This window comes from Rhamphochromis sp. 'chilingali' (genome assembly GCF_963969265.1).
Source record: "Rhamphochromis sp. 'chilingali' genome assembly, chromosome: 3".
Taxonomy (NCBI): domain Eukaryota; kingdom Metazoa; phylum Chordata; class Actinopteri; order Cichliformes; family Cichlidae; genus Rhamphochromis; species Rhamphochromis sp. 'chilingali'.
Genome location: NC_137931.1, coordinates 42,729,172 through 42,750,846, shown reverse-complemented (window position 1 = coordinate 42,750,846; position 21,675 = coordinate 42,729,172). Strand labels below are relative to the sequence as shown.

The 21,675-nt window shown below is 41.1% G+C and overlaps 2 protein-coding genes across 4 annotated transcripts in view; both read right to left on the bottom strand.

The window, feature by feature from the left end:
- Positions 1 to 21,675, bottom strand: part of agbl4 (AGBL carboxypeptidase 4) — a 355,429-nt gene that overhangs the window by 61,553 nt on the left and 272,201 nt on the right. The window lies entirely within an intron of this gene.
- bend5 (BEN domain containing 5) lies at positions 5,770 to 20,645 on the bottom strand. Of its 3 annotated transcripts, XM_080877456.1 has the most exons (8): positions 20,553 to 20,645; positions 20,371 to 20,429; positions 19,155 to 19,285; positions 17,649 to 18,126; positions 15,682 to 15,830; positions 12,787 to 13,000; positions 11,552 to 12,608; positions 5,770 to 11,317 (listed from the first exon to the last, which is right to left on the bottom strand). In XM_080877456.1, exons 3-7 carry the CDS (start codon positions 19,242 to 19,244, stop codon positions 12,412 to 12,414), a joined length of 1,128 nt encoding a protein of 375 aa, XP_080733582.1. In that variant the 5' UTR covers positions 19,245 to 19,285; positions 20,371 to 20,429; positions 20,553 to 20,645; the 3' UTR covers positions 5,770 to 11,317; positions 11,552 to 12,411. The 3 variants fall into 3 exon arrangements, with proteins under 3 accessions (XP_080733582.1, XP_080733581.1, XP_080733583.1); XM_080877455.1 differs by having other exon boundaries at positions 20,371 to 20,639; XM_080877457.1 differs by lacking the exons at positions 20,371 to 20,429; positions 20,553 to 20,645 and adding an exon at positions 20,132 to 20,231.

Genomic DNA, 21,675 nt, shown 5'->3' with positions numbered 1-21,675 from the left:
GATTCGTCGTGCCTGTTTAGTCGGCTTCACATTACCATTTAAATAAAGAGGCTAGCTAAATGACCACTGGTAGAACATTAAAAGAGAAAATAAATTGTTTTTCTTTCTCACTTTATTCTTTTCTCTTTCTAGCTCAAGCTCCTCATCATTTTTAATTTGTTTGGTCTGGGGGGTATGCTTGATAAAATAATATGCAGAAGAATCCAAATGCAAAACGAAGCATTCATCTTTGATTACAAGGCAAATCTAATCTCTTTTAATGGAAAACAATGACTCACAAAGCTAAGCAGACTTGAAATGACTCAGGTATGTTAATTTCTTGAGGAGAATTGATTATTGATCTGAATCAACAACAAATAAGAAAATGGCACGAATAACCACCGGGCATTAAGTTTGCTTCAAAAAAAGACCTTATGATGAAAAGGGATAATGTCAAATGATACACAAAGTGCAACAGAGGGGGGGAAAGACCTCTGGGGTCCATACTGTATGTGGAAGTTATCTCATAGCAGTTATCAGATCGTTTTTAGAGCCACTAGTTTAAAGGATATGTGTAATATCTGTACTGATTTAAGCACAACTTTTAAAACATTAACACAACCCTAAGCCTTTGAAGTATGAAATAATACGAACACGCTGTTATACTAACTTTACCGATCATTTTAACACACGGCTCCCTTTTTGTGCTTTTCCGCTGAATTTTGCGCATCTGTAGCTGCCGAGACAAGTGTAGTTTGATCTGTAGCTTGCATGAGAGAAAACATGCTCTTGACATCCAACACCCATCATCAAGGAGGTGAGCAGATTGTATTGGACACAGATTGATTGCCCTTGAAATCCAGCAAAATTGCTTAGCTTGTAACAAGTTTTATTTACTACATTAAATTATCATTAAAATGCTATTAGCGCACTTAGTTGATTTCCATTATGAACAACACATCTATGGTGAGAGAGGCACAAAGTGGTGGGTGGGTCGGTGGGTGGGTGCAGAGGGGTTATGGTTGGGACTCGTGTAAGGAGGGCAGTGGAGGAAAGCGGGAGGAGAGATGAGAGGAGGGAGGAGAAATGAAGAGAGGATACACGAGACGAGAGGTGAGACAGGAAGGATGGAGGCGACGAGAGAGCAGTGGGAGATGAATATTAAGCACCCGTAGTGATTAGGGTGGTGCTGCAGAGTGGCACTGTGACAGTGACATTGTCTGCCATTGGCAGCCTCTGCCATGGCGATTCACTGGAACCTGCTTCATTTGGGCCATAATTAGCTTAACTGTTCAGAGAGTGAAAAATTCATCATCGCTTTGAATCTTGTTAATTGGGAGAGCCATCTGCATTAATAGAGGCCATTTGGATGCTCCGTATTTAAGTATGCATGCGCCAGTGTGTGCGTGCATTCACAGGTATGTATGCATGTGCACGAATGTGTGTAGGGTAGACGAGCAGAGTTTTGCATCCACTTACTGGAGGGGCTGATGGACTCGAAACTTTTCCAGTTTTTATCATTGAAGCAGCAAAATAAGCTCCTTAAAAACGATAAGGACCTCCGAACATCGCTGGCAGCAAGGAATTTAACAGTCAAGACCTACCAGCGTATCTTATCGTACAGCTAACTGACAATGTATGAACACCCAGATGGGTGAAGGTATGGGTGGTGCTTCATCAATGTGTGCAAAGACCAAAGGCAGAATTGCTAAAGTACCAAGTTGATGTCACACCTGCAATAACTTTTGAAATGAACAAAGCAGCAGAGATGGCAATGAAGGCTCTTGCATATTTTACTTGACTATATATATATATATATAAATACTCTGCATGGTGTAAATAGGTGGTACACAGATAAAACTACCAAACTGCTCTAAATGAAAAACACAAATAACTCCTTCACCTACAGTCACAACAACAGCACGAACGAGAATCGATTAGAAAAGCATAAGCTCAACTCTTTTGTTACTTAGTTAATTGTTTCCCATAATGAGAAAAACCTTCCCTGCCTTTGGGGAGAAAATATTGCAGGATAAGCGAAATAACTCGGTTTAGTGCAAAGGGAATTAAAGTCAATATATCGCATCAGTCGGTGATGGACAAAATTAATATAGGGCCTGATCAACAATACTGAAAATGTTAACTGCTGCATGTGTGCTCAAATTTCCATCGTGCTTGTGACGAGCTGCAACAAGGATCGGGATGTATTTCTTCTGTCTGCCGGCGCGGGAAAGATTTACAGCAGCAGCGGTGATGGTCAGATACTGCTGAAAGCGATAAGAAATTAAGACTAATGTCCATTTATTTTCTCGTGCTGCGGCTGAAGCCAAACCGCCATGACAGCGAACAACAAGAAGCTGGCGTGGAGAGACTCAAAATCCTATAATCAAGTCCTGAGCGTTGGGTTTAGACTTTTAGTTGGTGGCCAGTGTGCCGTTAAATCTAGTTCAGTCTGGGTGGATGTGCTTTGTGGACTGTGTTTCATATTCAGCAATAAAACATGCCACTATTCGTCCTTCCTCTAAACCCAGTGTGTACGTGTTTATGATCGTGGAAACAAACCTTGTTACTCTGAGGTAACATATGCACACGGCGCACCCACTCTGAACTTCCCCTTCCACGAGGCAAATGCGGTTATATTTCCCCATTCAAAACACTAACAATGTCATAAAGAGAATGCATTACTGCCACCTATTATGCAGAGCTGCTGCGTGCGCCATGTCTGCATTAAATTCAAAAGGTGAACACGATGAATCAGACAATGTTCCAAGAAGCTCCATAAAAGCACCGAAATGACCATATTCATTAGACTGTGTGTGTGACATAAATACAATATGTCTCCCTCTATACTGCAGTGTGTGAGGAGTACATGGTGTTTATGCGACAGAGAGCCAGGCTGCAGAGCCCAGCCCAGTCTGGACGGACTCAGCCCAGCCCAGCTCGACCCAGCCAGCACTAATCCATCATCACCACTACTGAATCATCACGCTGCCAATAAAGAAAGGCAGCAATACATTATAGACATGTGGCAGGCTTTAGCAATAATGACATTGAGAAGTCCTCTTGGGCTGTAGGAAAAGCCTGGGCGCGTGACACACTTGCTTACAGAGGCAATAATGTATGGAAATGCTTCAGTGTGCAAGACAAGAGAGAGGGACAGGGAGAAATGAAGGAGGTGCAGTCTGTATATAAAGAAAGGAGGCACTCTTCCCATCAGTTTCTATTGTGGACTATACAAAAAGGAGGACATTCAGAGACAATGTTCGTTTTAGATTCATTTGCAAAAAAAAAAAAAAAAAAAAAAAAGAGCTATCTTACAATCAGTCTGATGTGTCAACACCCCATTTCTGTGTTATCTCGGTCTATACATCTCAGCTGTTAATGCAATAGGGTTTGTACAAGTGACACGTTAGAGACAGAGCTGCCAATCATCGGCATGTCATGTGGCACAGTGCAGCTTGAATCACCCTGTTATGTCGTTTATGATATTGAAAACATTGTGCGTTAACCCCACACGCACTAAACTTAGAATAAAAGTGCAAAACGTACAGGCGAGTGGATTGATCTGTGTGGTGACGGAAGTCCATTACACAGCCTGTGACGATGGAAAACTAATGTAAGGTAAGATGTGAAAAGGCACAAAGAACTTAAACGGTTACACACCTCTGTGAAGCTACACATCACACTTTCATCCTCCGCCTCGGTCTGGAAATCTCTCAGTCTTAGTTGTGTTAAACTCGTGGGTGACATGTTGCAAACGTAAATCTCTGGTATTGTATGACCAACTTAAATTTAAAAATGTCTCTTTTTCCATTTAAATTAAAAGTTGGTTAGGTTTCTGTGTGCTGAAGAATTTGCATTAGCCTAAGGGTCATTCAGGTTTTATGAGAATCACTCCGCACACACAGCCCCCAATTTGAAAATGGAGAAACTCTTTTGACATCAATTATGTGCTGCTGCAGCGTAAAAATAACACCTTTAAGACTCAAACTAAGTTTACACCTCAAGATATGGGAAATTTTTAACCTTGATTCAGTTTAGTTTACCTCCAACCTCTGAAAATGTGCCAGTGAACAACACGGTAGTCAAGAGGCAACTTCCAGAGGTGAAAAATGAATCCAATGTGGAAGTGACATCAACTGCAGGTGTCGCTAAAGGATGGCTGCAAATGAAAGTTAATTCCTACAGACTTCCATGTTAAAATTTCCAACTTCCCACCATTGAAACCCAAAAGGTTTGGGCTCAGTCAATAATTTTGACTGGGGTGACTTTACGACTGACATGTTTCTCTATTGGAGTTTCTTTTATCTGGAAACATAATACCAACACTGAAACTCCAACTGTGAAGCTCAAAATTGATGGGTGACATCAAAGTGGCTACATCAAGATTTCAGAGGTTTATGGATGTAGTTAAATTGGACATGCAGATGGTTGATGTGACAGAGGAGTATGCTAGGAAAAGATGGAGGCAGATGATCCATTGTAGCGACCCCTAAAAGGGTCAGTTGAAAGAAGAAAAAGAAGAAGGAGGAGGGTTTCACTGCAGTTTCTTTGCTGTAGGTTCTGAAAGATGCATGCAAAAAATCCCCCCAAAAACCTAAAACGAAGAACCCATCTGCTTCCAGCAGGATAAAGCACCATGTCACAAACTCAGCTCATCTCAAACTGGTTTCGAGAATATGACACTTGTACTCATATGGCCTCCTCAGTCACCAGATCTCAATCGAATAGAGCACCTTTGGCATGTAGTGGAGCGGGAGACTCGTATTAGGGATGTGCCGCCAACCAATCTGTAGACAGGCTGCGATCATGTCAATATGGACCAAAGCTTCTGAGGAATCCCTCCAGCATCTAACTGAATCCATGCCACGAAAAGTAAGGCAGTTCTGAGGTTCAACGGTGGACCAACCCTGTAGTACGTCTATCTATCTCCCCATTTCTCTTCTACGAAGTGGGATCACAGGGTATTCAACACATCCTTCTTCCCAACCAAACTTTCCAGATCCTGCCGAGGGATTCTGAGGCATTTCCAGGCCAGACTGGAAATATCTCTCCAGCAGTTTCTTGGCTCACCCAAAACACTTACAAGGGTAGTCGCCCCAGGAAGGATCTTAACCAGATGCCTGAACCACCTCAACTAGCTCCTTTTGATGAGCAGGAGCAGCAGCTCTACTCCAAGATTCCTCCGGAGGTTTGAGCCCAACCACCCTTCAGAGGAAACTCATTTCGGCCGACTCCTTCAGTCACCACCCAGATTTCATGACCATAGGTGAGGGATGCAACATAAATAAGCGCTATACAAATACAGGCCATTTACCAAATCAGTGGGTAAATTGAAAACTTTGGTTTTTTGGCTCATCACCATCTCAACAGTCCAGTATAATGCCCACATTGCTGCCGATGATTCACCAGCTCACGCTCCACCTTTCCATCGCTTGTGTATAACACCCCAAGATACTTGAACTTGTTTGGTCTAGGTGGCCTGCCTCTCAAGGAGCTTTCCAGTTTTCCAGATTTTATGTGGGTGCATGGACCAAACTGGTTTAGCGATGCTGCTAGCATGCATAAAAACAAACTCTTCACATCAAAAAATAAAAAAATTAATAAATATAAAATGAAGAAAGGGCTGTAACAAGGATGGGGATGCATTTCTTCAGTCTTATCTAACAGTTTCCCCCAAAGGAAGATGAGCAAAAAACCCCAAAACAAACAAAAACCCAGCCAACCAAACAAACAAACAAACAAAAAAAAAAAAACCCCAAAAAACCACAGACACAAGGTTTGTGCTGATAGAATAAAAGTCTCAATTTTATTTCTGTTTATCTATACATTAAACAGGTGTTCCTGAATGCAGCAAGAGAAAACACAGAACAGGATGCTAAGCGTCAAAGACTTGCTCGCATAGCAGAGGTGTGGCCGGTTTAGCAAAGACATGTACACTCTCTATCGCATATACTTATAACATTTTCTGAAAATGTAGGGTTGCCTCTGGGAGGCTATAATAATGAGGGAGTGTCAACTCCAAAAGTCTTGAAATTCTTTTCACATTATCATACCAACTGGAAATACTCCATACAGTAATAACCCTGTCTTTCCCTAATGATCACTGCAATGCGTTTATACCTAATACAGACAGGTAGATATCCAAGCAGCCCTGTATAGCTCACTTAATACAAGTATGAAAATGTCATTAATAGGTCTGTATGGATTTGTCATGTCGCCGTTGTCCCCTTTAACTCAATCTCGAGGCCCAGTTTTCCATCTCCGCAGTTGGCCCTCTACCCGACAGTGATGTGGTACCAGGTAAGTAACTCAACACCTGCATAGGAATTCAATTACACACAAACTCCCTGGGTCAATACCCTGGACCAGAGCAAAGCTTACAATTGAACTATTATTAAAACAGTCCAACGAATGGCTTAAGTGCTTCCGTGAAAACGACTGCTGTGTATCTGAACACACGCTCTTCCCACAGTAGAGAGGTACCAGCACATTTCATGTTCACCAGCACGGTTGGAAATGAAAACAATAACCATCAGTAAGAACATAGAAACATACTGAAAAGGGACACAACCCTTTTCTCTCAATAAAAGAAACAAAAACAAAACAACAGAAAAACACTTTGGTGCAGAAAAGATTCCATTGGTACAGGGTAAAAGAAAATATAATGCACTTTGTATAATTACTCACAGTAAGTCAATCGTTAGTACTTTCTTACACTAAATGCATAATTTTAACATTTAAATTACATTTAAGTGACGGTGAGGGAAAAAGCGATGCAACAGGGGAATCACAGATAATTATTCAAGAGGACAGGAACGTCGACAAAAAACAGTCTTCGTGAATATACCCTGATCGCATTTTTGGCATGGTCCAAATTTTAGAAGTTGACACATTCCTCTACGTGGGTATTTTGTCATTTCATCCCTCTTCTAGAACACAATCTGAGGTTAACATGGACTCAAACTTAACGTGTGGTTTTGTTTTTGCTGAGGACCTCTTCTACTCCATCGTCCCAGTCTGACTGAGATTTCCTGCGTGGCATGCGACCAGTGAACAGTGGCTTCCTCTAACTTTCACATCGTCGACATCTGAGTGTGAGCTAATAATCATCTATTATCTATAGTGTAACCTGATCTAATCAGTAAAAATGCATATTTCCGAAAATACACTGCAACAATGTAAATTGATAGACAACAGGTGCTAAAAGCAGATGCATCCATTTGAAATCGGCAACTTCTGAGGTACTTCTGAAACTCACAGCTGAGGATATAATCACTATCTACAATATTTGGATGGATAGCATATAGTTGATACAGTAAAAGCAGGGTTATCGATTTTTGTGAAATATTTTGGCTTTAGAATTCGAGTAAGCTGAGGGGATAGTGGCGGTTGACACACCTGAATAAAACATAGCCGTATGACGATAAAAACATAGAAAAACAGCACCATTTGAGGTCCGATAGATCAGTTTTCGAACTGTTTGCTGGTAGCACCGTCAACCAGTAAAAATCTCAGAATGCAATACAGAGACAGAACACAACCACTGATCAACTGCACAACATAGCAAAGAGCGAAGATATATATTCGGAGACGACCCCTCACACAGACACCCCTTTACAGCAGCATCTTTAAGCAGGTAATAAAACTGATTTCCTCCTAAGAATGATATTTGTGTACTGAGGTGTTTTACAAGTTTTTAATATGCTGTACATGTTGAGAGTAACCAGGTATACCTTTTCCTATAGATTTTTTTTTTTAATATACACACATAGTTTACAGTCACTGACAAACAAACACCAGAGTAACAATGAGGTAGGACGGTGAAGTTAGATGAAGTAGAACCGGTTTGTGGATTGTATACAAATTTTCTGATAACTGTAATAAAAATATAGGCCTAACTATGTGTTCCTCTCCGTTTTCTCATTTTAAACCAAGTCTGACACTGTATCTGTGGCTCAAACGTGTGTCTCGTGTACACCTAGCTCCGAAAACAGTGGCACAGAGCCATTTATCTTGTTTCGCACAGTGAAGCTAAAACCAGATCGCTTTTTCCTTAATCAAACTGTCAAAAAGCAACCCAAAGCTCCTTCCCTTCTGCAGCTTAAACAGGTGTTTACAACATAAGCCAAAACAACAGCGAGGAGGACAGGATCGTCCACATGAATGTCAGGAGAGAAAAGAACTAAAGGTGGCATAAAAAGACGATTGCAAAGCCGCCACGGTTACGTTTCCTGCCTATCACTACTTAAGTGTAACGGTGAAAGCACCGACTGGTCTGGTGTCGTGACGCAAAGCCAAAATTAGTGGCTCTGCTTGTGAATAAAACGGTACAGTATGTTACTGATATGCTGCTAAAAACCCAAACCGCTCTTCTGCAAGTGACTCGGTACATTTGATAAAGAACGGCCTTGCCTTTACAGATTAAGCCAAATCTGGGTTAAAAACATACAGTCCTTCCATACAGCTTTCATCCTTTGAAGGTGGTTTTAGTTAAAGGATTAGGCTTAATGGCCATCCAGGAAACAGGCCTTAACATTTTTGATGATGTAATAGCTCTATTAATGGTCTTTCTTTAAGCATCATTTTAACCACACCCCTCCCATTTTGGCATAAACAACAAAGAAACAAACACAAATACAATACACAACAATGTCTTAGAATTTTAGCAAAGGTACTTTGCACAGCAGAAATCTTTTCTTTTAAAATGCACAGCCTAGCGCACATAAACCTTTGTACAGGGAAAAACAAAACGAGAAATCAGAGGGCACCGAAAAAGGGACGTTTCTAGGGAACCCCCTCAAACAGTATATCAATAACACATCGCCGTTATAAGGTGGCGCTTTACACTCGGTTACTGTGGCCGGGGCCATTTTTTAAAAATTTGTTTTGTTTGTGCAAACCCTGCTGATTCTAAACCCCGTCTTTAGCTCGATCTCAGCATTCAATACTTTGGCTCACAATTACCACTCATTTGTAAAAAATACACTATTATCTCTATAGGAGTCATATTTATACATTACCAGCATCAGTTTAAAGCGCATATTCCAGTCAGCTTGCACATTTCATTGGTCAGTTTTTATACTGGCGAATCACATTTTGCAGATAGTAGTAGTTATCAATTTTCTAACTAAGTTTTTTTCTTCTAAACCGTTCCTTTTCGAGACCATGACGGAGTTGCAGATTAAACTATTGAGATAATTTAACTTACTGAAATGCAGTTTTTTTTAAAGAAACCTGTTAAATCTATTAGGGCTGCCCCTGACCAAAGATCTTCCTAGCTGAACAGTTTTTGTGACCGTGATCTAATTCATCCAAAATATATTTTAACATATTTTCTAATGTGTTTTGTCAAGCACGACAAAGTGGTTTGAAAGCTGAGACAGAACATTGTAAGTAACACCATTACCACCGTGCTACATACCAGAGAAAAAAAATTATACAAACTCATGGACGAAGCGTTCTGCCTGTTACAGACAGCAGCAAAAGAGGTAATTATTCTGATTGTGCTGCAATCACCAGTAAGCAGGCTGTCTAAAGACGGCGGCCATGCCAAGCGGCCAACATTCGCCTACTTGCATATTTGAAACAAAAACCAATGTTTGAGGTTGATGACTGACAGACAAATATTTATCTGTCACCTTCCTACGCTTTGGATTTTGTGTGTGAAAAAAAGCGAGAAAAAAAAAAGTTTCCATGAGTGACTGACACTTCCTGTAAAGTGAGTGTTTCCTTTTCAGGTCGACCAAGAATGTTCCGACTCCTGGAGGGGTGGGGGGTGGGGCAGCCCTAAAGTCTATCAAGCATGTTAGCGGCAAATCTGACAAATGAATCAAAATGTACCAAAACTCATTCTTGCCATAATAAACCATAAAAAAATGTCCTAAGGTGCTTCATGATAATACAATGATTGTTAGGCCTTAATCTATGAGGACATGTTTGTTTGTTTGTTTTTTTTTAATTAAAAAAAATAAAAAATAAAGGACAAATACCACAAAAACATTTCTTTAAGATCGAAGAATTTGCCCATTTAAAGTGCATTCAATGTAAATGATTTGTGTTGATCTAACTACTGCATCTCAACCGTTGGAGCGCAATGGTTTAACAATACAGAATTTTATACTATGGCGTGATCATCAGGTAGATCCTAAGTGAGGTTTGCCAAATAACAGATATAGTAAATATAACGTACAGGCTCGGCTGAAATCGGGTGTTAAGAAAAGCCTCGTCTCATTTTCCAGAGATCGCTTTGGCTAAGAGAGAGGGATACTTTTTGTTTTCTTTTTAAAACATATGTTTGTAGACTCAGCTGATCTAAGTTCGATTACAACGTCAAGCTTAAAGCCAACAATTCATATAAAAAAATTAAAAAAGTGTACAAAGAAACACAAGAAATTGATAGGTAACGTGGAATTACAACATCAATTTGCTAAACCAAACTTGTCCAGAAGCTTGAAACTGTAACGAGACTACAAACTGAAATATCAATGTTTGGTGGAAAATAATAATAATAATAAAGAGTTGCTTATGTACACTGAAATAAAGTAGCTTAAGAAAAGGCTGATCTGAACTTTTGAAATAACAAAAAACCGAGACGGACGATATGATACAGAAAAATAAATCAACAGACAAACGAGAATCTAGACTGTGAGGAGGAGAAAGGCTTGATGAGCAGCTCTGCAGTAGATTCACAGTTAGCCACAGCTAGGTCACAGTTGAGATTTCAATCTGCAGCGTTTAGTTCCAGCCTGCAGATTGCCACCCAAGCCATTTTGGATCAAAAAGAAAAAAGAAAGTGTGTGTGTGTATACATAGATATACACACACACACAGAACAGAAGAGGAGAATAAAAACATGAAAGAACAAGAAAGAGACTAAATTTTAAAAGTTCTGATGGCATAGCTCAGGGAAAGTTGTCACTGGAGCAACCTTACTCTAATTCCCCAGTGGCGTGCCTTAAACAAGAGGGGGTTATTATGGGGTTCAGCAGGGCCAGACAGCTTCAGCAGCAAAATAGTATCCCAGACAGCTTTACCCGTAGCTAACACCGCTTCCACAAGACGATGACCAGAGCTGTGCCTCGATTTTCATCCGGGTAGCGGTCCGGCTCAGCCAAACTTAATGGTGTGAACTACACAGAAAATAGTACCTGGCCACCTCGTACATTCTCACAGCAAAGTGCAGATGAAGCGTCGTGACTTCAGCTTACAATACATTTACAATCACAGCATACTAGAAAACCCAGGAGCTTATCAGTGCCTGGTGATTGCCAGATCCATTTAAGGCCTTTCTAGGTCTCAACATGCCTGTACCACTGCAACTCAACAGTCAAGTTTCCTTAAAGCAGGGGTGCCCAATCCCGGTCCTCGAGAGCTACCGTCCTGCAGCTTTTAGATGCATCCCTACTCCAACACAGCTGAATCAAATGAATGGCTTGTTATCAGACCTTTGCCAAACACGATGGCATGCTGAAGAGGTAATCAAACCATTTGATTCAGCTGTGTTGGAGTAGGGATGCATCTAAAAGCTGCAGGACGGTAGCTCTCGAGGACCGGGATTGGGCACCCCTGCCTTAAAGTAACACACAGATATCCGATCAAAACGTCTCCTGTGCTCCCTCGTGGATGGCAAATATTCATAAAGATTAACATTAAAAAAACATAAAAAACAAATACAGCATTCTAGAGACTCGACAGAGTCCCATTAAATCTCAGTAAGCTGTCTTTATAATAAAGTTATACGGTTAAGTGGGAGCACACGCCCATAATTAATCTCTTTAGGAGCAACAGAATCTCTGCTGCAAAATGAAATATGGCTGTTACTAATTAAGACTTGTGCATTTGAGACCCTCATGTCCCATTCTATGCAGTAAGTACCAACCGCACCAACTCCCAGCAGTTATTGAGTAGTCACCATAACAGTCAACCTCTCACGCATCTAAGCTCTAATGCAAACTAGCATCATTCGTTTGCCCAGGGAAATAATCTCTTACTTTTTAAAAGTTCAAGGACTCAACAATTATGTTCTGACACAGAACAATAAAGTAATAATCACACCTAATTTCTCTTTTGACACACATGCACAAACCTCAAGAATCTGCATCTCTGTACCAATGCCACTGTAAAGCTTATAAAAACACTCACACCAGCCTATGTCAAGCTAGCTCACATGTTCAGTTTCTAACCACTGGGTAAAGCTGTCTGTTGGCCAATTAGAAAAGCGGGCTCACAGAAATGTGATGATGGTTCTTTACGAAGGGGCGGGCGAAGGGGCCTCTTTGTTTTAACATTTCAAATAACAACCAATCCGATGTGCCAAAGTAATACGACCGCTCCTGAAATGGTTACAGCATCCCCCGACAACCCATATCAAGTCCCCTCAATATCCTGCAGACCACGCGGGGCAGAAGGCGCTGGCGTGACAGTTGATCACTATATGCCATCGTAGGTGAAGTTCTCCATCTTGACTGTCTGTCTGATGAGCAGCTTGGACTCCCGCCGCTCCTCATTCTTGATGGACTTGTTGATGTCCATTATCTTTTCACAAATGTATTTGTTCACTTTGGACAATCTCTGCGTTATCTCTGCACTGTCGGCTGTCTCTTGAGACACTCTGTCGTAGAGACACTCTGGGGAAGGAGCGAGTGTGAGTAATCAGACCACATCAAATTAAAAGCCGCTCATTTTGGCCTCGCCTTAAGGCTAAAGAATTTACCTTTACTAAAACATTTTTGCAACTCGTCCAAAGAAGGGTTTGTCAAACGTTTGAAATATACATTTTAAAGAAAAAGGAAAAGTTTGTCTTACCTCTGACAATCTTCAGCTTGCTGGGTGACAGTGGAGGTTTAGGCAAGGCATCTTTTTTCTTTTTAGTGGCCACTCCAGTGACACTGCGGTTTTTGAGGGTTTCTGTGCCCCAGATCATTACAGCCAGGTTCTTTGTGAACTTAGAATCTCCCTGGGTCCGCTGCAGCTGGTGCCATTTCTCTTCTTCCACCCAGATCCCACCACCAAGGTGTACCTAGAGACGTAAAACAAAGGTTTGTGAAAAGCACAACTGGAAACTTCTTCTTCTCCATCTACGGCTCATTATACAACAAACAGTATGTTGTCACCGGCACGGTATCAGGATTTATTGTTGTGACACTCAACTAGTTTTATTAATTTTTAGTCAACAGAAGACAAAGTAGATATCCGTGTTTTAGATAAAGAACATTACAGCTTCACATCTATTCAACTGTTTGTTTGTGGGGGAAAAAAGTGGGAATAACCCAGATCTTCGAGGATCAAACGTCAGTTACACTGTGACTCTTTACAGGTCGAATTTGGAAGACACAGCAATTGGATTTTGAGTCAGATATGGTTGAACAGAAATGTTCATAGCTCTTGACCAAAAGAGAAAAAACAAGACAAACGGGAAAGCATGAAGACAACTTAAAAAAAGAAACATCTGTCTTTCATGATTTGGGGCAGAAAAATAATTTTTCTGTAAAAATAACAAACTTGCATGTATAATTGAACTCACCCAAATTTCCCATAGCTGTGAAATTTGTAAAACTATTATAAAAATATAAAAGTTACATATTATTGTTGTGAAATGAAAGGTGTCCCTAATGTATTTTAGGTGCATAAATGCTATAAATGGGTCCTTTTAGCCCACTGGTAGGTTCATCGCTAAGCAACATGATGTAATAATATATCATGCATAATATTAGTGGACGGTGGATATAATATGATGATAAGCTATTGTCATGAAGTCAAAAATCACACAATGCTTTTATAATGTGATATAGGTGAATAAATGCTACAAATTGGTTAGAAAAATAGAAAAATCAAACCTTTACTGCCATCCAATGATTTGGAACTTTTAGTACAAACATACATCCTCCTCAGCCTGTTTTCAACTGATCCCAAATGCAGTAGCTAGGCTGCTTACAAAAATTAGCAGGCCCTTACACATCACCCCTTTTTTAAATTTAATATGATATAAAGTCCGACGTGGCAAAGCTTCTGCATATATATCTGAGCTACTGACAGCAGTAGGCCTCTGCGATCATCTGATCAGGGTCTCCTAACTGTTCTGTGCTCTTATTTTAAATCCAGAGGGGACTGCTGTTTTGAGTTTGTAGTCCAAAAACTTTGGAACAGCTTTCTTCAACCTTTCACTGATTTTAAATGACTGCTTACTTTTAAAACGTAAGATTTTCCTTAATCATTTCCCCAAAATATTTTCAAAATATAATGAAGAAGATGTGTGTGTGTGTTTGCAGCTTGATGGTGCTTTACTTTTTCTTGTGTCTTGTGGTGTAATCTCAGCGATTTTGTACAGACTAGTAAAATTCTGGTAGTGTGAAGACAAACAGAGTACATGCTAATTATAGCAGGACACATTCAGCTTTCACCTCCCGCTTAGACTAAATCAAACTTTCCAAGAAGGGTCACTTTCACCCTCTAGGATACGTAAACAAGCTCTGGCCACTATCTTCTTGTAGCACGGATTACCTTCATTACAAACTTAGGCTGTGGCTCTTTACACAGTCACTGTACATTGCGTAAGCCTGGACCAAACACTTCAAGCTGATTGCCAGCCATGGCAGACTGCCCTGGTCTTCTAGGTGAGCTACTGTACCGGAGGGGCTGCATATGTGACTCTCGTTCCCTTCCCTACTCTCTTATCACCGTAAAGTCTTTAGGCTAGCATCCAAAAGGCTTTTCCCTGTGCAGCTAATGTGCTTTAGGCCCCCGGCCAGCAGACAAGCTTTTTACTGCCCTCGAGGTAGAAAAAGCCTCTTCTTTTTCTTCTTTTTCCACGACCCCTCCCCACCCTTTCCAGCGCACTCTCAGTAGGGTTAACCTGTCAGTCACTTTAAATTCCTCTCGTGCAAATAATTAATATGGGGTCCCTCATGTAGGACAGTTCTAATTTGCAAGTGTTCTTCACGCTTGAAGTGGCTGCAGGCCCCAGAGCTTGTACTACCAATTCCCCCCCTGTCATCAGCGACAGGACGCTGGTTGAGTTACAGCAGTGGGGGCAGTAAAGAACCCTAACAGGCTAATAAACACCGACGATGCTGGCTGCGCTTGCAGGAACAATAATAATCTTCTCAACCTTGTTTACCTGCAAGGGTAAGGCAGCTAGGGGAAAGGACTGATCAACAATGACAGCATGTTCCCAGATTCACGGGTGTTAAGAGGAAACGCAGCACTTCCTGTAAAATCAGGATACTGTTCACAGCCACCCACAAGGGGACCAAATGATTCGAAGCTCTCAAAATTGGTTATTAAGATACCATCATAGTCAGAGTTTTAGTGCCCTTTCTACTCTACACTATAAATTAGAAGTTCACTTAAATATATGCAAACATAATTGAAAAAACAGGCCTGTTGACTACTGAGTGAACTTCAAGAACAATTCTTTTTCCTACATTAGAAAATATGAAATTAACTGGACTATGCTAACAGCCTTGCAATCACTTTTATGACATCAGTTTGAATTTTCGTGCACAAGATCCTCTTGTTTTCACTTTGCTTTAAAGAATTAATGTCAGCACGAAAAGACAGATTTATGCAGCCATGAAACAGCACAGACAAGAAATTACACAAATTAATAATAAAAGTTTTCTTCGTGTACTAGTTGGAGCGAAAATGGAAAACTGGAAATGCAATTAAATACGCAGCAATTCTTAGTTTGGAGAAACGTACCTTGCCGTCGTTGCAGGTGTATACTGTTCTAGGTGAGGGTGAGTAGCTGGAACTGGTGTTGGCTTCTTCTCTGCACGTCTCCTGGGCCTCAACAATAGGTTCAACCACTTCAGCCTTGATTGTCTGGGTGCCATTGTCATGCATAGGCTCTAGGAGATAAAGGAGACGTTAACAATTATGGAGATAAAAGCAACGACAAACCTCTGTTTTCACTTAACGCAACTTGGCGAAACTAAAACATGCTAAAATACAGCAGAAACGAGGGAAAAAATGCTAGGTGTAAACAGCTACTAGCACCTGAATTCTTACAGTAGTGAGGGGTTTTTTGCCTTCACCGCTGGAGCAGTGCCCACCTGCTTGTTTGCTTGCTATGCGCCTTGGGCACAGGCTTGCCTGTGCCTTGTGACAGGCAGTTATTTTAGCCCAGTAACTAAGCTGGCTTGGTGGCTGGCCACGCTAAGCTCCAATGTAGCTGATGAGTTTTAATATCGGTCAGCGCACTCCATCCACTGCCTGACAGCACCCCAGGGTGCTTTAATCTTTAGCCTGTCCATTAGATGGTCTAGCCAGTAGCTGGGCGCCTCTGTTCAGATCTGCAGGGGGTCTGAGGTTAAGACCAGCATCTGGCAGAGCTCGAGTATGTACAGCACTGTGCACTGCAATGACACCACTTTTAATCACACAACCAAAGTGCATTTTATTCAACTTCCAGTACTGGATTTACCACTTCAGCAATAGACCTGTTAAAATCCCTTTGGATTATAATCTCTCTCCACATGTATACATCATTCCCCAAAGGTTTCTTCAGTTTTTATCTTATCCTGATTCTGGCAGAAACCAGTCCTGTTATGGTAATTATGATCAATCTGTATGGGACACTGGGTTATACAAACTGTATCTGATTTAAATGTAAGCTTAGTGCTTTTCTTTAGGCTTATCTGATATAATTGCGTGTCTAATATTCCTAAATCAAAATAACATTAGTCCAGGACCATCACTTTGTTTGGACTTTAGAACTTTTGTACTGTGAGAGAAAGACATAATAAATACTTAGTGGGTGGTGGGAGAAGCAAAAGAGGGACAAGGTACTGTTGGATGAATGGGTCACATGAGCCTCACCCAACAGACTGGGGTTCAAGCCTTGTGTGAAATCAAAACGTAGTTTTCCCACCGGTGCTTTGTCCTCGTCTCTCTTTTCCTCTTTCCTCACATCCAACTGTTCACAATAGACAGCTGCCCCTCCCTGAACCAGAGCTCTCTTCCAGTTAAAAGAGTGTTCTTCCTTCCCGCCCTCACCAATTTCTTGCTCAAAGAGGATCGTCTGGTTCTTTCTCTAATATTGTAAGGGCTTATCTAGCAGCAACAGCGACAATAATAGAATGTGCACATTTATGGCACCCATATACAGTAACAAAAATCAAACTTAAAGACACCTATAAAGTAGGTAGGACTCTCGTTTTATAAAAGAATCAGTTCTTAAGCAGATTAACTGACTGACACTCAGCCATCATCATCATCACCATCCAAGAAGCTTCTTTAGTTCTGAACTGAAGAAGCTTCCCGGATGAGAGAACCTGAGAACCTTCACAGACATTCATCTTTACACTTTTTTTGTTTTTTTGCACATAATTGCAAAAAAAAAAAATTATTGTCTGCATTTGTCATCCAGACCTTGTCAGGAGAGAGATGGTAAAATTACTGTGCTGTGTGGACATAAAGTGAACACTAAACTTAATATCTATCCTCACGCTTGCTGCTAAACTCCTTCCACTGAAATTGTGACTTTATTGCTGTTCAGATGTTTCTGTATAAGAAACACTTCACTTGTCAGTTTCCTTACTATATATGTATTCATTTTAAATATAAATGTTTTCTTTAACAACTGACGAGGTTAAAGTTCACTAATCAACTTTGTGGTACTGGTAACTGGTTTGTTGGCTTGTGTGTGGGTGCTACTGGTCTCTCACCGCTGCCCAGTCTCATGAGAAGTACGTCTTGCAGTCTCCTGTTGAAGTCCCTCAGTTCTTTGACTTCTGTCAGCAAGCTGCCATATTCCTTGAGCTTCTTGGCTTGCTGCACCAACTGTCTGCGGGTTCTCTCCAACTCCTGCTGTAGCCTCCTCATCTCCTCCTCCTGCTGCCTATAGCTGTGAACCAGCTCCTCGTACAGAACTCTGGGAACAACAGCGGCAGCCACCTCAGGCACACAATCCGTGTCCACCGCCAAATGCTGCTGTTGCTGCTGGTGATGATGTCGCTGATGCTCTGCCTCCATATCATCATCTTCGTCATCTGCATCCTCTCCCACCTCAGCCAGCCGGTCCTCATCCAGGTCCTCCTCGCCCTCCATACAAGAGCTGGCTGCATTTCTCTCTAGGCGAGCCACTACCGCCGCTAGGCTTTTGGATGAGTTAGAAAGGGGGCGTCCATGGTCCTGTGACAGGGCCTGAGGAGAGTAAGAACTCAATTTGGAGACGACATAGGTGGGCAAAATGAAATCTGACCTATATTTAAAAAAATATGTCATGGACATTGAGAACTCTGGTGTTAGGCCTGTTAAAATATTTATTCATATGTACAAGTATTCCCACAAAGTCGATTCTGTTCATCCGGACATAGTGTTGCCATTAGGAGACACACTTCATCAATCATCCAATCAACTTCTTCAGTCTCAACTTTGAAAACGCTGCATCCAGAAGAACATAATTTATTTTCTGGGATTTTCTTACCCAGACGATTGAGCATGCATCAAGATAGTATTGTGTAAAATCCTTTGCTGTGACTCTGACTAAATATATGACTGACGCCACTCAAAACAGAAGAAAAATATTACGTAAAACCACAAATCTGTCTGAAATGACACGACAGGCAGACTTCAAACTGTTTGTTTTGACATGCGAATCTCAATAGGAAATGGGAGGACAGGAGTCACAGAGTTCTTTCATGAGCCGCTCAGAGGATTTGTCTGTGAAAGGGCAGCTGTCCAGAGTGCTGAATTTGTGTTAATCCAGCATATGGTAAAAATAGTGTGGGGGATTTGGGGTGTCAGCCAAGTTTATGAAAATGTGACGTATCATTGATAGATATATTTAGATATCAGAGCATCGCAGCAAAAAATTTACATGTGAAGTTATACATGCTCCCATACTTGGAGTGTTGATGTGGCCTTTTTTCACTACTTAACTTTTTTGGGTTTTCTCTGACACAGTAAAAGGCAAAGCTTGAGTAATTTTTCTATTTGAAAGATGACATTTAATGCAATTAGTTTTAATGTAAAGTATACTCAAATGCATGTCACGGACCCAGTGTGATAGACTATCATGATACTACTAACATAAACAAGTCTAAACACCTTTTGATTTAGATCATTTATACATGATTGACGGTATAAATGATGCAATATGTGTGCATTGCAGCAGACACATATGTTTGCTGCAATGCCCAACAACCACAGTGTACCTCTGATCTTCCTACCTTTTTATGCCTGAGTGGCATTCTTTCCTCTCCAAAATTGTTCTCGATGGAGTTTCCTGAATTCTTCATGGACATCTTGGGAATTTTCATCTTCTTTTGTGTTATACTGTCTTCAAATTCTTCTACTGTATCTGTGAGCCCCGGAAATAGAAGCAAAAATAAACTCGTAAAAGTCCCTAAAAAGTTGCATGAATTTTCAAAGTATGCTTTTCAAAGTATCTACGGAAGTGCTCTCATCTGTATTGGTTAGCCTCTCCATTCTGCCTCATCAAGGCGACTTTAGCATTAAATGAGGTAGGAATGTAAGCATGTCAGAGGACTGCGGTACAAATGGTCCTGGGCTGGCGACATTGTACCGATCTCCCAGCTCAGACAGATCAGACTCGGGGATTAGTGATGTAGCTAAAGATCGTGCATAGAAAACGACCGTGAGCAAACATTTCTACAACTCCAAATAAACACGAGCAAAAGCATTTCACCTGCACACTTCATCACATTTGCACGATAAACCTACATGAAACGGCTGCGATGCTGACATGTTACTGACAGGTTGCTGTATGTAGTCTGCAACGACTGCAGCACCGCAACCCCTCTGTGGCACGAATCTGCCGATAAGAAAGCTAACATGCAGACTGCAGCCCACCAAAGCCGCCGGATTGGCATCTCAACTACATTTGAGAGCCTCAAAAATAATGACAGATCAGTCACCGGCTGTCAAATATGTTTATAATACGGTGACAGCCTTGCGTCTGTACGTCGGCAGTAGCATGCTAACACGGAACGAATAAAAACCAAGCAAGCTAGCAAGCGTTAGCTTCGTGTTGTAAACAACCGTTGTGAGTCGCTAACGTTACATGCCACGTATTTAGCGACACAACCAATACTACCCAACCCAAACAAGAGGGGTAACTTAAGAGACACGGCGCAGTAAGTGTAAAGAACATATAAAACACCGACAACAAGGTATGACTACATACCAAACTTATCTTAGCATATCTAACTAGCATATCTAGCTAGCCACAGCCGAGGACGTTGTTGTTGCTATCGGTGTCAGATTCCAGCTGATCACGTCCTGACAGATCGGGTCAAAAAAAGGAAAAAGAAAACACTTGGTTTGACACATTCCTGAGTTTCGCGCACATCAGCGTTACTTGGTCAGACGGCGAAAAGACGCGTTAAAAAAGACAAAATCTCCTGCGTTAGGAGGACAACTTACCTGCAAGGGCAAGGATCTGTGCTTCGCACGGCTGGCCTGCGCTGCCATTCTCTTCAGTTCTGTGAACCAGATACACCTTCTGATTATCAAAATCTGTTTTGTGCAGAGGTCTGAAATCTTCCACATTTGAAACGGGTAACGCGTAGCACATATCGTCTTCAAAGAATCTAATAAAAGCATACATTATTTACTTCTCTTTGGTCCTGCACTTTGGATATGGTTGACAGTTTTTCCTCACAAAGTATTAAAAAAATATACACATAGGGGGGTTGGGGATGTTGTCTGCGCTCGGCTACTCTTGCCTGGTCCACATCACCAGGGTAGATCATCAAGGCATAAGTAATAGACATGATTTTAACTGTGCTGTTAGAAAGTGCTCGGGTGCGAAGGTATTCAAAAGCAACAAATTTTTTTTTATTAATTTTAAAATTGCTCAAATAAATATTTATATTTAAAATATTTGTAACTTTTTATGATTTGTCATCTCATTCATTTAGGCACCTCTGGTATTTCACTCTGTCTTCTAACTGTTTCAGAAAAGCCATCAAGATGATTACCTGCTTGGTTAGACTTTATTGGTCTCTGTGTGCTTTCCTGCGTTTCCTGGTGTATACTTCTCATCTGTTCCTTGTATAACACCCAAAACACTTAAGGCCAGCTGACAGAAATGAACTCTTTGTTATTGTAAGACAGCCAGGTGGTTATACAACAGGATGGATTTCTCTCAGTTGGTACTCTAATGGAGGGCACCACAGTCGATAAATGACACTAACAATTTCGTTCTGCTTGGGCTGCTGTAATTGAAAAGTAACTGATGCAGAACTATATAGAGGCTCCCCCCCCCTCACACACACACACGTCTGATATTTCATTTCATAGTTTCAGGCATTTAGTTTAGCTGTGATTAGGCCTCTTTCAAATGCCAGCTTCCCCGTGATGTTTGTTCACTCTCCTGTGTGACCCGTCCCTGAGTCTGTTGATGTATACAAGAACATTTCCAAACAAACAAAGAAACGACAATAACTCTGAAAAACATATTACGTCGCCTCTCATTTTGTTGCAGTTATTGGAGCGGCACTTGAAACTCTTTTCAGTGCAGAGTTACATCTGCCAGTTATTGATTTGAGAGACCAGCTCGTTTCACTTTTCTGTGAAGAATCCATAAGCTGAACTGTCAAAGCTGAACACATTCCTTATACATTTACAAAAGCTGAATTCTTCCACATTTTAAAGCGAATGGACCGACAGTTATTTAGAAGGCTGAGGCTGAGGCAGAGGTATCTTGCGTGTCTACACTAAGTGGAG

Bases quoted from the DNA above. Each gene is read 5' to 3' on its own strand.
- bend5 (XM_080877455.1), bottom strand. From the start codon at position 20,554: ATGTATGCTTTTATTAGATTCTTTGAAGACGATATGTGCTACGCGTTA. The intron at 18,127-19,154 runs GTAGGAAGATCA...TACTCTCCTCAG, and splicing joins TGCCACTCAGGCATAAAAAG to GCCCTGTCACAGGACCATGG. The intron at 15,831-17,648 runs GTGAGAGACCAG...TTTATCTCCTAG, and splicing joins TCTCATGAGACTGGGCAGCG to AGCCTATGCATGACAATGGC.